The sequence below is a fragment of the Lissotriton vulgaris genome, chromosome 6 (assembly GCF_964263255.1).
Source record: "Lissotriton vulgaris chromosome 6, aLisVul1.2, whole genome shotgun sequence".
Classification (NCBI taxonomy): Eukaryota; Metazoa; Chordata; class Amphibia; order Caudata; family Salamandridae; genus Lissotriton; species Lissotriton vulgaris.
The window spans coordinates 1658437795-1658450269 of NC_141694.1; the positions used below are offsets into that span (position 1 = coordinate 1658437795).

Here is a 12475-nt window from a genome sequence, read left to right on the forward strand (position 1 = left end):
AGCCTTCCATGGAGGCTTTTACTGCTAGTAGCTTTTCACCGTCTATTACTCTCTTTGAGCGGGCGATTGTAGCTACGGAAGCCGTTTGCACAGGTGCCTTCGCGGCTTCATCAGCCAATGAATTCCCTGCAATGTGAACACCATCACGCTGATAACTCAGTGTATGAATCAGGTGAGTCTTTTGTAGCTCTTTTTGCAAAAGAACTACTTGTTCCCAAAGCGTTTTATGCTTAATTGTGCCACCCTTTGATTTTTTTTAAACTGTTTTGTACCCAGTTCTGCAAGTGTGCGTTGTAAGATTCAACGCAGAAATACGAATCACACACTATTAGTGTGGGGAATTAGAGATCGGTATTTTCAAGCGCCATCTTGAAAGCCTGTAGCTCAGCTCGCTGAGCTGTACAGTCTCCGAGTGATTGAGTTTTAGTAACCATAGGTCTAAATTTACCTTCGTGCCAGCGACCTTTAACAATCGCGCATGCAGCACTACAGGCTTGTTTACCCCCAATTGCAGGCTGTGCTGATCAGTCTGTATAGATTATACATCCGTAATGTTCTAGAGGCAGAATCTCGGTCGACAGAGGACATTCGTGTTCGTATTGTAGGAATTCTTGTCTCTTCAAGTAGGGGTCAAAGACGTATTCAACTTCTGTTGCAGCAAGAGAATTAACCCATTGTATCCATCTCGGATGTAAAGCCTTAGCATTTGGAATGCTAGCTTTCGTCACTGCCTCTAAGGCAGGTACAGGTGTAACGATCATTATGCGTTTACCCTGCGCGAGAGCTCTCTCTTTTGCTACTGCAGTTTGAACCGCTGTCGGAATTTTTTCTGTAGAAGTGAATTTCATTTCAGCTTGTGTGTACAAGTGTGATTTGTTTGCTATTGGTACCTTTTCACCTTCATTAAAGGTTAGGTATGTGAATCCGCATCTCCCTGGGATGATTCGGATCACAAGATTTTGCACGTTGTCACGCGTCTGTAATTGTGTTTTTGCAAACATATCTATTTGTACTGAACGCTAAATTTCTGTATGGTTTTGAGTCCAATTTGTTGGTTTGCAATCAGGTTTGATTAGTTCCTAGAGAGGTTTAACCCTTTCTGCGTAATTCAGAACATAAGTTCTTCCAAAATTCAGGAAACCTAGAATTGACTACGTTTTTCAGCGTTTGTGGAGGTTGGAGCAGCGCACATTTCTCTAGAAAGTTGGTTGCCAGACTTTTGCCTTCACTTGATAACTTGTAGCCTAAGAATAGGACATTGAGGTGGGCAATTTGTGATTTCTTAAAATTTAATTTGTACCCTTCAGAAGCGAACCCAAGTATTATGGTGATCACTCTTTTCAAGTGCACGTCCAAATCATCGTCTGTAAGATAGATGTCATCGACATAAGATAACGCCTCATCATCATACATTTGTAGTAACTCTGTTACCCTGGCTGAAAATAACCCTGGACTATTCTTGAATCCCTGGAGGAGAAGGCAAAATTGTCGCTGTGTCCCCATAATTGAGAAAGCGGTCAAGTACCTGCTTTCTGGTGCAATTTTTTGACAGAAAAACCCATTTGAAATATCTAATGTGGTTTTATACTTTTTGTACACTATGTTATTCATCAGTGCTGCACTGTGTGCATTTTGTACTGCAAATGTTTTGCAACAAGAGTTTAGATGTCTGTAGTCCAAAACTAGATGATATGTATTGTCTGGCTTGGAGACAGGAAACAAAAGATTATTCATAGACGAGGTGCATGTTTCCATCACCCCTTGGTATTCAAGTTGATCTAAGATCTCCCTGACCTGTTTTTAGCTTCTTGCTTAACTGGATACTGCCTTTGTGCAGTAGGCTGATTTTTTAACTGTATTTTATGGGGAGGAGAGTCCTCATCCCATCCTACATGATTTTTATTATATAATGCTGGAGCCTGTGCTACAGCCCATTTTCTCGCATACGTGTATTTTTTGTGAATCGGAATGTGATTTGAGAAGGCTGGCATAATTATCTCTTCGCCATGTCTGGGGAAGATGGAGACACTATCATGGTCTGGACGGGCCATGGGGCAAGATCGGAATGACATTTTTAACAAAGTTACTGTGGGGAGGGTGGCGGGTGGGAGGAACGGAGATGTGTACTGCTGATGACATGATTGTACTGTTAAGTTATGATAAAATGCAAATAAAAACGTTTAAAAATATATATATATATATCTCTTCGCCATGTGGGCACTCCCTGACAAATTCAGGTGGCCAGTCTTGTTCAGCTAGAAGAATATCATAACCCTTAGAAAGCTTCTCCCAAAAGAGTGCTTTTATTTTTCGAGGTATGTCCACTTCCATCCGGAGTGTTACCTCATATAACTTGTGTGGTACACTAAACCTGGTGTCTGCAGTTTTAACTTGGATAGATTCATTCAAGTCCACTGTCTCCAGATGATCCTTCAAGATCTTGCTAACTATGGTACTTCTGCTGCGTTGTCTAGCATTGTCTGGGCCCACTCCTGAATTGGGTCCTCAAGATACTCTGCATTTCTGATCTTTATGCTTGCTACCTTCTTCTTTGTAAATGGAGTTTTCTTATTTTTTGGAACGTGCTGTTCGTCTTTGGACGTTACGCGTTCTTCCTTCTGTTCTGATCGTCCTCTTCTTTCGTATTTCTGCGAGAAAGTCTGAAAGGTACGAGAGGAACGAGTATCAGTATCTTGATATCTATCAGGTTTTCTCAAATTATCCCTATTTCTGAGGTTATACCTTTTTTCAGAGGGCTCCCGTTGGGGAGACCTACCTCTCCGTTGGGGAGATCTTCCTCTGGACTGAGAATGCTTCTCTTTAGGAAGTGTCTGTTTACTGTTTTCCCACTTCATTTTAGGAGTAGTGAAATTATTTTTAATGAAAACTTTTTCAGGATTTTCTGTTAGTTGGGGTTTTAATGGTTTCCCACCCAGACTATCTCTTCCTAGTTCTTCATATGATTTCTCAATAATTCTTGCAAGTTCATATGGTTGCTCTGTTATATCTGTTTCTTTTAGCTTTTGGCGGATTGCCACGAATGCTGCTTGATTTGATTTGATTTGATTTGATTTTAGGATTTCTAAAGCGCGTAGCTACCCTTGGGCGTCCCAGCGCTAACATTAAAGCTTGACATACCTCCAATGGGTGGAATTATTTAGGGAACAACCAAGTTTTCAGCAGTCTGCGGAATGCGAGAAGATTGTTTTCTTTCCGGATGTTAAGGGGAAGGCTGTTCCAGAGTTTAGAGGCGTTGTAAGAAAAGCTGTGACCACCAGCGCGAGCCTTTCTTATTCTGGGAACGTCTGCTAAAAACAGGTGTCTGACCTGAGTTCTCGGGAAGATTTATGGCACTTAATTAGGGGTCTCAGAATTGGTGGGCACTTGCCTTGTAGGATCTTGTGGGAGATGCACAAGGTTTTGAAGGAGATACGTTCTTAGATGGGAAACCAGTGAAGGGCCTTGAGGGAGGGTCTGGCTGAGCATCTTGATTTTGTTCCCGTCAGTAGTCTTGCTGCGGCGTTTTGGGTGTGCTGCAGTTTCTTTATGGTAGCTATGGGTGCACCTAGATATAGGGCGTTTCCATAGTCCAGTCTTGATAAAATAAGGCCCTGCATCAGGATTTTTCTAGATTGGGGGGGAATGAGCGGGAGGATCTTGCGGACTACTCGCATGAGCCCAAAGCAGGTTCCAGCTGTCTTTCTTGCTTGGGTTCTTAAGTTGAGCTCCTGGTCAAGCCAGAAGCCAAGACTTTTGATTTCTTGTTTTGGTGTGGGAGGGATGCCCATACTGGCTGGCCAGGCAAGGGTTGAGGGTAGTTTGTTTGGTTGCCCAGAAGCATTACTTCACCTTTAATGTAGCTAATAGTATAGCCGAGACCTGTTTGAAATCTTTTAGTAATTTCATACCAAGATTTAAAGCAGGTTCTGGTCCGTATTCATTTTGAATTGGTCTTAGGACATCTGGTACTACCGCCATAGACGGAACACCATGTGTTTTTGTGTAGATTGAAGCAAAGACTGTACCCCAAGTGTCACAGTCCTCAAGGTGTGGTGCTATCCCCATTGGCAAACAGATCGTCAGAATTCTGTGTTTCTCATGAGGTGTACTATCAGGAAATACTGTAATTTTTTGGGCTTACCAAAACAGAATTTGTTCCCTTTTTGCGGGCAATTTACCAATGACTGATTGTATAGTCTGTGGTGTTATTTGGTTTGTGTTCCCCTGGTGAGGGGTGTGCTGTGGAATCCTTACAGCAGGTTGGACTGCTAAAGTCGCTTGACATATTGAACCAATTGTCTGTGTATTTTGATTAACTGTTTTAGCTGGGCTAACAGTTCTGGCCCCGATTGCATTCAATGTCAGGATGTGGTGTATAGCTGGCTAGTACCGGCTATGTTGCTCCTGGTCTACCTAGTGGACCAAGCCTGGTAATGTGATTTTAATGTTGAAGAGCGCCTTTAAACCAGAGCTGATGCTCTTGGTAAGTTAATGGAATTTCAACGTCCTCGTAAGGAACGTATTCATCTGGAGGTTCACCTAATTTGTAGTAGTGGAACTCGTGTGTTCCTCCATCTTCTGGAGGAAAGTAAATCCATGAATAGAATACTTCGGTCTGCCAATATTCATGTGCCTCTATAACAAAGATTACCTTACCACCTCTTGATAATACTCCATTATTTATGAGTTTGTAAGTTATAGTTTTTCTTACATTTACCAGGATGATTATAACATCCGTGTCATTCTGTACGAGATTTATGTCGTCTAAAACTGCTTGAGCTGCAGCTCTAGATAATTCTTCGTCACTAGTCGACATTTTGTTGCAGAACAAGTTTCAATGAAACAAAGATTAGGCGCACAATATTTTGGAACACTGTATCCTTCAACGTTGAACAAACCAAAAACGAATACATAGGATTTTTCGTCCTACTCAGTTTTGGCGGATATTATCCTTTTACCCACTCCAGATGTCTATTGGAGTTTTTACGGGAAAAAGGGGTCTGTGTGAAAAGCACGACTGAGTTACTCTAGTATCTAGCGTTAAATTATCGCCTTACCAAACGTTGGGCGCCATGTAGTGTAGTTCCTATATTCCCAATAGGCTCTGCGCATTGGAATAACATATACTGTAGATTTGACGTAGGACTTAGGTCGACTAGGTCTCTATCGAATATATTAGACTTAATTGTGAGTGCCAGCTAGCTCAGAGGTAACTAGAAACTTTCTCCATTTCACAAGAAGGGATTAGTTTCTGACAACCGCATAAACATGACAACTTTGTTTCCCAAGAATAAGAAATCAATCTCTAGAGTCGCGGAAACAATAGATAACTGTTTTACTCAGTCAATTGTGCATGCTTCGTTTTACCAGAGGTGCAGAGAAATAGAGACGGGCGTTTTCAATAAAAAGGGTTTTTATTGAACAGTCTTCTTTCTCAAGCATAAGAAATGTACTGCTACAATCGCAATACTTCGCATGAAGTAAAGTGCGTACAGTAAAAAGAGTATTACAGAATAATATTGTAATAGCACAATATGGTTTCTAAGCCATAGAATACCTAAAATGCATAAAATCATACAGTGATAAATAATGACTAAAAGTACTCAACTGGTGCTTCTAAAATTCGCCTACCCCATTGTACCTAACCTAGGTCTAGTACGAGGGAAGAAGTAAGTGAGGTGTAGCTTAAGTTTTAGTATTCTTTTTGCCAAGAATCTATTCCAAGAATTCTCTACGGGTCTAATCCGCTCCGTACCTTGGTGTTAGAATAAAGGAGGTCTTGTATCTCTCTCTCAGGACTCGATTTCCCAGCAACCCGCAAGGGAAACCTGGAAACACTGGAGCTGGATTTCTCGGCAGGAGAAAAGTCAGCGTCTCTCAGTGCGTCAGCTGGAGGGTCGGCTTCCTTCGGCACTTGCTGCAGCAGGGTGCGTCGGGCAAGTAGATAGTCGAACTGCTCCAAACCACTGTGTGTTTGTCTGGGCAAATGTAATCATATTTATACCTTGAAGGTGCCGAGTTTGACGTATGATTGGACATAATAACGTCATCAAATACTCAGTTCTTTGAAAACTCCATGATTTCCTAGATAAATTAGTATTCAGGCAAGGAGGAGTCCCTAGCTGCTGAAGGCGGGTTTTTCTAAGAAATCGTTGTGGATTCTCAGAACTTAGTGGAAGTAGCCATGCCGTCTTTGGGCTGCATAGGCTCAGTCTGAATATGGGTATGATTTCTATGCCTATATAAGGATCGTGTGATTCATACCTATATATGGGCATGATTCGGGAAAATTACACTAGGGTCCTAGATTCGTACATAACAACGTCAACCACCTGGGGCGAACAAGGTCACGGACCCTGTCAGATCTGGCTTGCACACTTTGGAATTACTGTCTAGACAGTCACATTTCTAAGTCAACAGAGAACCTCCTCTCTGGTCAGTGCAATCAAGTGGCAGATTGGCACTCCCGAACTTGGCTAGATGTCAGCACGTGGAAATTATATTCCCGGATATTTCAACAAATTCAGGAGATGTGGGCCCGTTCTCCATAGACCTCTTTGAGTCTAGTCTGGATTGTCAACTGGGCAGATATTGTAATTGCAGACTGGACCCCAATGACGTCGCCATGAACGTATTTCTCCAGGACTGGAGCAAGGAGACAACATAAGCATTTCCTTCATTTTCGATGATAATGAGAATATTCACGCAAGTCCGCAGGCAATGGGCAGATCGGTGATGGTCACCCCTATCTGGAGGTCTCAAGTCTGGTTTTCAGCGGTGAAGGAACTTTCTTGGGCTTTTCCAATCCCTCTAACCCTATTTTGGAATCTCCTCCGGGATTCTCCAGGACAACCATCACCCCTCGGTTGTGGCATTTATGTAATGGCCTTAAGGATTACAGGGAACAATGGAAAGTCCCGGGCATTTCACAAGAGGCTGCTTTTTTACTCTCCAGAATGTGGGCGGATAGCACTAACAAAAGATACCGCTCTGCCTGGTCCAAATGGCTTGGTTGGCATCTCCAACGTCAAGTGAATCCCTTGGGGGTAGATGTTGTCCATGTTTTTGAACTTTCTGGTGAATGTGGCCTTAGAAGGTTTGGCTTACAGCTCAAGAAATGCATTCCGATCAGCAATTGCGGCAGGCCATTTGGCGGTTGAGGAACATCCTCTGGTGTGCAAGCTCTTAATGGGTATCTGATGTCGCTCCCTCCAGAACTCAGATATTCCATCTTGTGGGACGTAAATAAAGTCTTGTACCTTCTCAAGTCTTGACCTTCTGGCAACTACCTGTCCAGAAAACAATTGTCAGGAATATTGGCAAGATTGTTGTGTTTAATTTCATGCCAAAGGGTCTCTGATGTTCGGGCATTAGACATAACAGGTACAGTATTCACCACAGAGGGGGTTACTTTTCACATTGCTCGTCAAACAAAGTGTAATCAAAACATTGTGTCATATCCAGCATTCCCAGATGTGTTAAGTTATGTGTTGTTTGAACAATAAAGGCATATGAAACTTTGATTGAGGTCTTATGTCCTCATGGAGAAACACAACTGTTGATTGCTCCTACCAAGACTCATAAGGCAGTTTCTTCCTCTACAATTGCCAGATGTGTCAGATAGATAATGCAAGAAGCAGATATTATTATATCCCAATTTGGAGCTCGCTCAGTGAGGAGAACCATGGCATCTAAAGCTTTTTCTTTGGGAGCTAGATAAGAAGATATCATCAACACAGCTGACTGGTCGTCTAACTCTCCTTTTAAGAGGTATTACCTTAAACCAGTTTCAAATCAGGCAACCCTAGTGGTGGAAAAGCTTTAAACTAGCCTAATCCTCGCCTCCAGTTCCTGGCATAGAATGAAACATGTCCTAGCTATCGTAACGGAAAGTTTCAATTCTATTAAGGACATCGATGCGAGGAGTAGCCCACTCATGTTCTCGAAGATATTTGATAGACCCACACGGTGGAGTATGAAGAAGTCAATGTAACTGTGCTTTGACATGATATGTACAATATATTTGATGGCTAAGACATTGCTGAATTTTAAATATGTTAAATTTCAGATGTTTCTCACTGCTATTTGCAATCAGCATTCGAAAAAGATAACAGACAATTTAAATTATGTTCCCTCTTAGGAGCAGAAACTAATAAGCAGGAATAAAGTTCGGAAAAGCATCCTGTGTTCGCAGGAAGAAAGAGGGAGATAGAGAGCGTGCGGCGATCATTATATGAAGCTGTCGCTTTCTGATTGGAGGAATGTTTTTGTTGTTTTCCCAAGGACTTATGAGAAATGTAGTTTGTATAAAAAAAAAACATTAAAAGACGTAAAAGGCTGCGGTTTAATTAAAGTGAAGAAAGTAAAGCCTAATACTCGACTGTGTCCTTAATAGAATTTAAACTTTATGCTAGGATAGTAAGACATTTTTCAATGTGCTGCAATTAGACCATTCTACCTTGTTTTTAGGTAAAGAGCACTGGCACTGGGGTCTGGTTAGAATGGACTCAGTGCACATCAGTCAAAAAAACATCAGTACCAGTGGCAAAAAGTGGGTGTGACCTTCAAAAAAGGGGCACTTTAGTACACGAAGTAACGCCTCATCCAATTATTTTCTCTTAGTATGTTACTTCCTAGCAACTAAATCATAATGACCTGTTCTTTGAGACCGGATTAACACTGCCCGGAGAAGTGTTTATATAGTTGTCTCACATACTGTCACTGGTCTTATAAAAAAAGCCCTTAAAAATAATATCATTTCTTTGCTGAGGTTCTACATGACATTTCCCACAAGTCAGTCATTTGTTTACAGCCAAGATTCAAAATGAAACAGATTCAGGTAGCAAATGCTTGTTTACAAGAAAATAAATGTAAATAGTAGAGAAAAAACCTTACCATAATCACAGTCTTTGCTTGATCACAATATTGTAAATCACCATATCGCACTGATCTCCGCCCCTTTATTTAAAACAGACAAAAGGTTTAAGACAAACTTTAAACTGCCACAAAGAAAACATTACAGCACAGTAGAATATACTTTAGAACTATGCGGTATTAGCATAATTCTTAGGACTTGTGGCAAGTAAGTGCTAGAAATGCACTTGGGAAAAGAAAACACTTATAAGTAATCCACACAAACTATTACAGAACATTATTATAGAATGATGTGGTCAGTAATAAAAATAAATAAAAGGAAGGATGTTGATATTTGATATATGAAACGGAGTGTCTGATTAAAATGCGGCTATCAAACGTGGAACACACCTCACACATAACGTAGATGTTCTTCATCAACAGTTACTTTCAGTTTACCAACACTGCTTGGACTGTGCCATGTGTCATCTCCTAAAGTTGTTATACTCTTTATTTACACCGCTTCAAGTCACGTCTTGAAATAAACCCCACTTGTCAGTCCCTTAGATGAGGTAGGATGGCATATGGGATCAAGTAAAAAAAAAAAGAAAAGTCCCTATGTGATTACAAGACCATTGATTATGAAACTGTTATCATCCCCACTAACCCGGTATCATCCCTACTGCCAGTATAGTTAAGTCAAATTTTTATTATTGACACCAGCAGAGTGAATTGTACACCTGCTCTGCAAGTTGTTACAAAACAGAGTATTGCATTCACAGAAGGCATGAATAGTCTTGTAGGTTTTGCTGATGGGAGGAGATGACTTTTTGTTAAAATATCTTACATTATGTATAATAAGCATATTTATTAATAACTGGAGTAACAGAGATTCTGTATTCTCTCAGCAGAAGATATGCACGAGGTTCTCAAACTGGATGGAGCTGAATTACCTATATGCCTACAAGCTTCCTCTGCAGGAAATGAGAAAATGGCATGTTCTTCTAAGAAATACGTTAGTGTTAAACAAAGACCGGCGAGGAGCAATATAGGTTTGGTAAGGAAGCAGTGGCTTGTGCTACTCCATCGCTAATGTGGGGTGCCCTTACACCTATCAATGGCTTTTATTTTAACAAGCATCTCAACTAAAAGAGCATTCTTATTTAGGAAATCCCATTCATCTAACAATTGGGATAAATGGGAACAACAGCTTCTAGAAATCTCACTGACTTTAAAAACACTGCCGCAACTTTGAAGCAGACTGCCAGCATCCACAGCAAAGAGGAATGTGCTAGGTAAATGATGCTTTATAATCGTAACTAGCCATTCTGGATGGCTTCCAAACTTTCATAGTCAGGAGCATTGTTTTAACAATTATCAAGTCCACTTAAATTGGACAGATTAACTGGGCTACTCATAGCCTATTTGTTGCCACCTGTCCCACCTAAAAACAAATTCTCTGCCAGATTCTCATTTTGAAAAACATTATTTATCATTCCACTTTGCTCCATCCACCTCTAATATTTTTGTAGCAAGCCATCTTCAATGTCAATAGTTCATAATAATCATCAACGGTGGAAAACTTTCTTATCGGATTGCTGGGAGTAGTTCACCAAAGCTCAATAATTAATTGTGTTAATAATTAACACCTCTCTTGAAGCTGAAGGAGTAGATCTTTAATAGTAGTTTCAACACACCCCATCAAAGCATCCCCCCCTACAACAGCAGGCAATTGAATCCCAATTTCTATCAATAAGACATAACATGGAACCACAAGAGCTCCGGTATTTGACGTAACACTAAGAAGCAGTGACCAAAGGTCAGCACATATGTACAAATTATAATAAATCTCCCTTAAAACCATTGTAAATAACAGATTGACAGTATAAATGCACTATATAAAACAATAATATTAGCAGTGAAGTGATAAAATTGTACAAAGAAATGTCATGAAATAGGTATAACTAAGTAAGTATCTGTTGGGGAGAGAATGTCCCCTGCATGGTGTACTGTGCAGTTCCCCTACCCTAAGTGCACTTCTGCATGTTGTCTAGTATCATGGTTTTCGATTTTGGTCCAAGCCTCATAGTTATCTAGTGTGCAGAGAGGTTTGGGTATGTCCCATGACATCAGTGAGGTCCTTGACTTGTTCTGTGACCTGCAGGGACAACACCAAGCGTGCCCTCGTTGACAAACAATGGACTTCTGTCCCCATCGTACTATTGAGTGATGGTGACAGCATACAATCTTTTGTGAATTCACAGTTGTGACAAGACCAATCAGTGTTTCACTAGAGTGGAGGCCAACTGGCCAGAGCGTATAAAGTTTCACTTTGATGCATTTATCCAGATCCTAGCACTAACATCTCAACTGTATGTTATGCATGTGTGTATAGCCTGTGCGGTACATGCATATGTATGAATGAAACAAAGAAATGGAGCCTCTGAGGTCAATTTTGATGCCCCTGGTATGACCTTTTGCACACAATGGAGGTGAGGTTTTATTCCCAGACAAAGGAAGCGTACTGCTGACGTTCCTGAAGATGAAACTGAGGCAAAAGGAGGCAAAGCTCCTCCAGAATGTTTAACTATTTTTGAGTAAGGAGTTGCTGATCAAATTTCCTGAAGGGCTGCCAATTAGTAGATGGTTTGTATGAAGGGTGTGACTGCAGGCTCTGTTGCACATGGTGAAGGGACCCCTGGGTTGAGGTCTAGACTTGTGTCTTTCCCTAAACATTTTTTCAGATTGGCTGATGACAACCAGGTGCAGAAAACTTGCACCTTTTTGTGCACTGTTGAAAGTGCTCAAAGCTGGAGATTAGAATGCTGTGAAAGGCTGTGTCTGGAGAGCAGATGGGAAAAGAGGTTTGAACAGAGAACCTCCTTAAACCGGCCATGAAACTACAGACATCTCCTGTCTCCTTTTACTGTATACAAGTGACAACTTTGTTTTCCAAGTTTCAAGTTCTTTATGACCATGGAAACAGAGCGGATATCTGACTGACTGTCATCTTTCCAGAGGTGAGGGAACATCACCTGAATCTACCCTTTACTGAAGAGCCTTCAACTATCATGAAGCACTTAGAAGCCAGCCTGCCTACGGAGAGAGGAAAAGAGCATGTTAATTCTGCAAGGGGAGGTGCTGTCTAAGAGAAGTGAGGTGCAGCGTGACAAGATGCAATGGATCTGTAGAAGAGAAAGATTGTGTGGAACAATCCGCTGCCCCAGTGACAAGGGGCCCAGGAATCTCCACTGCGAATTCTGGCAAAAATCACGAAGCTGCAGTGTGACCTGAGCCACTATGTCCAAATCGTCAAGCAGCGGCATCACTGGAGACAGTGTGGCCTACCCTGATGGTCCCCATGTAGCCAGTGAAGCCTGTGTGAGGGCTAACCTCCTGCTCGAGCCCAACCTTTGCATGGTCACACTGATCTACACTACATCAGCTTGAGTGTGGCAGCCCTGAGCACCCATCAGACCGGTCGTGAGAGATGCAGCACTTCCACAAACAGCCACTCCCTGATATCCTGAGCTGCTGCCACAACATCGATGCAACAGCAGAGGCCCCAAGAGCAACATGCAGGCTAGAACTCAGACTAGAAGGAGAAATAAGAGCAGCAGGC

The 12475-nt window shown here is 41.6% G+C and overlaps 1 protein-coding gene across 3 annotated transcripts in view; it reads right to left on the reverse strand.

Moving 5' to 3' along the window:
- The window catches only part of UBR2 (ubiquitin protein ligase E3 component n-recognin 2), a 1804160-nt gene that overhangs the window by 1655022 nt on the left and 136663 nt on the right, over positions 1-12475 (reverse strand). For all 3 annotated transcript variants that reach the window (XM_086927821.1, XM_086927820.1, XM_086927822.1), the window contains exon 7: positions 8896-8958. In XM_086927821.1, coding sequence (XP_086783947.1) covers positions 8896-8958 — 63 coding nt within the window. The remainder of the gene's footprint in view (positions 1-8895; positions 8959-12475) is intronic.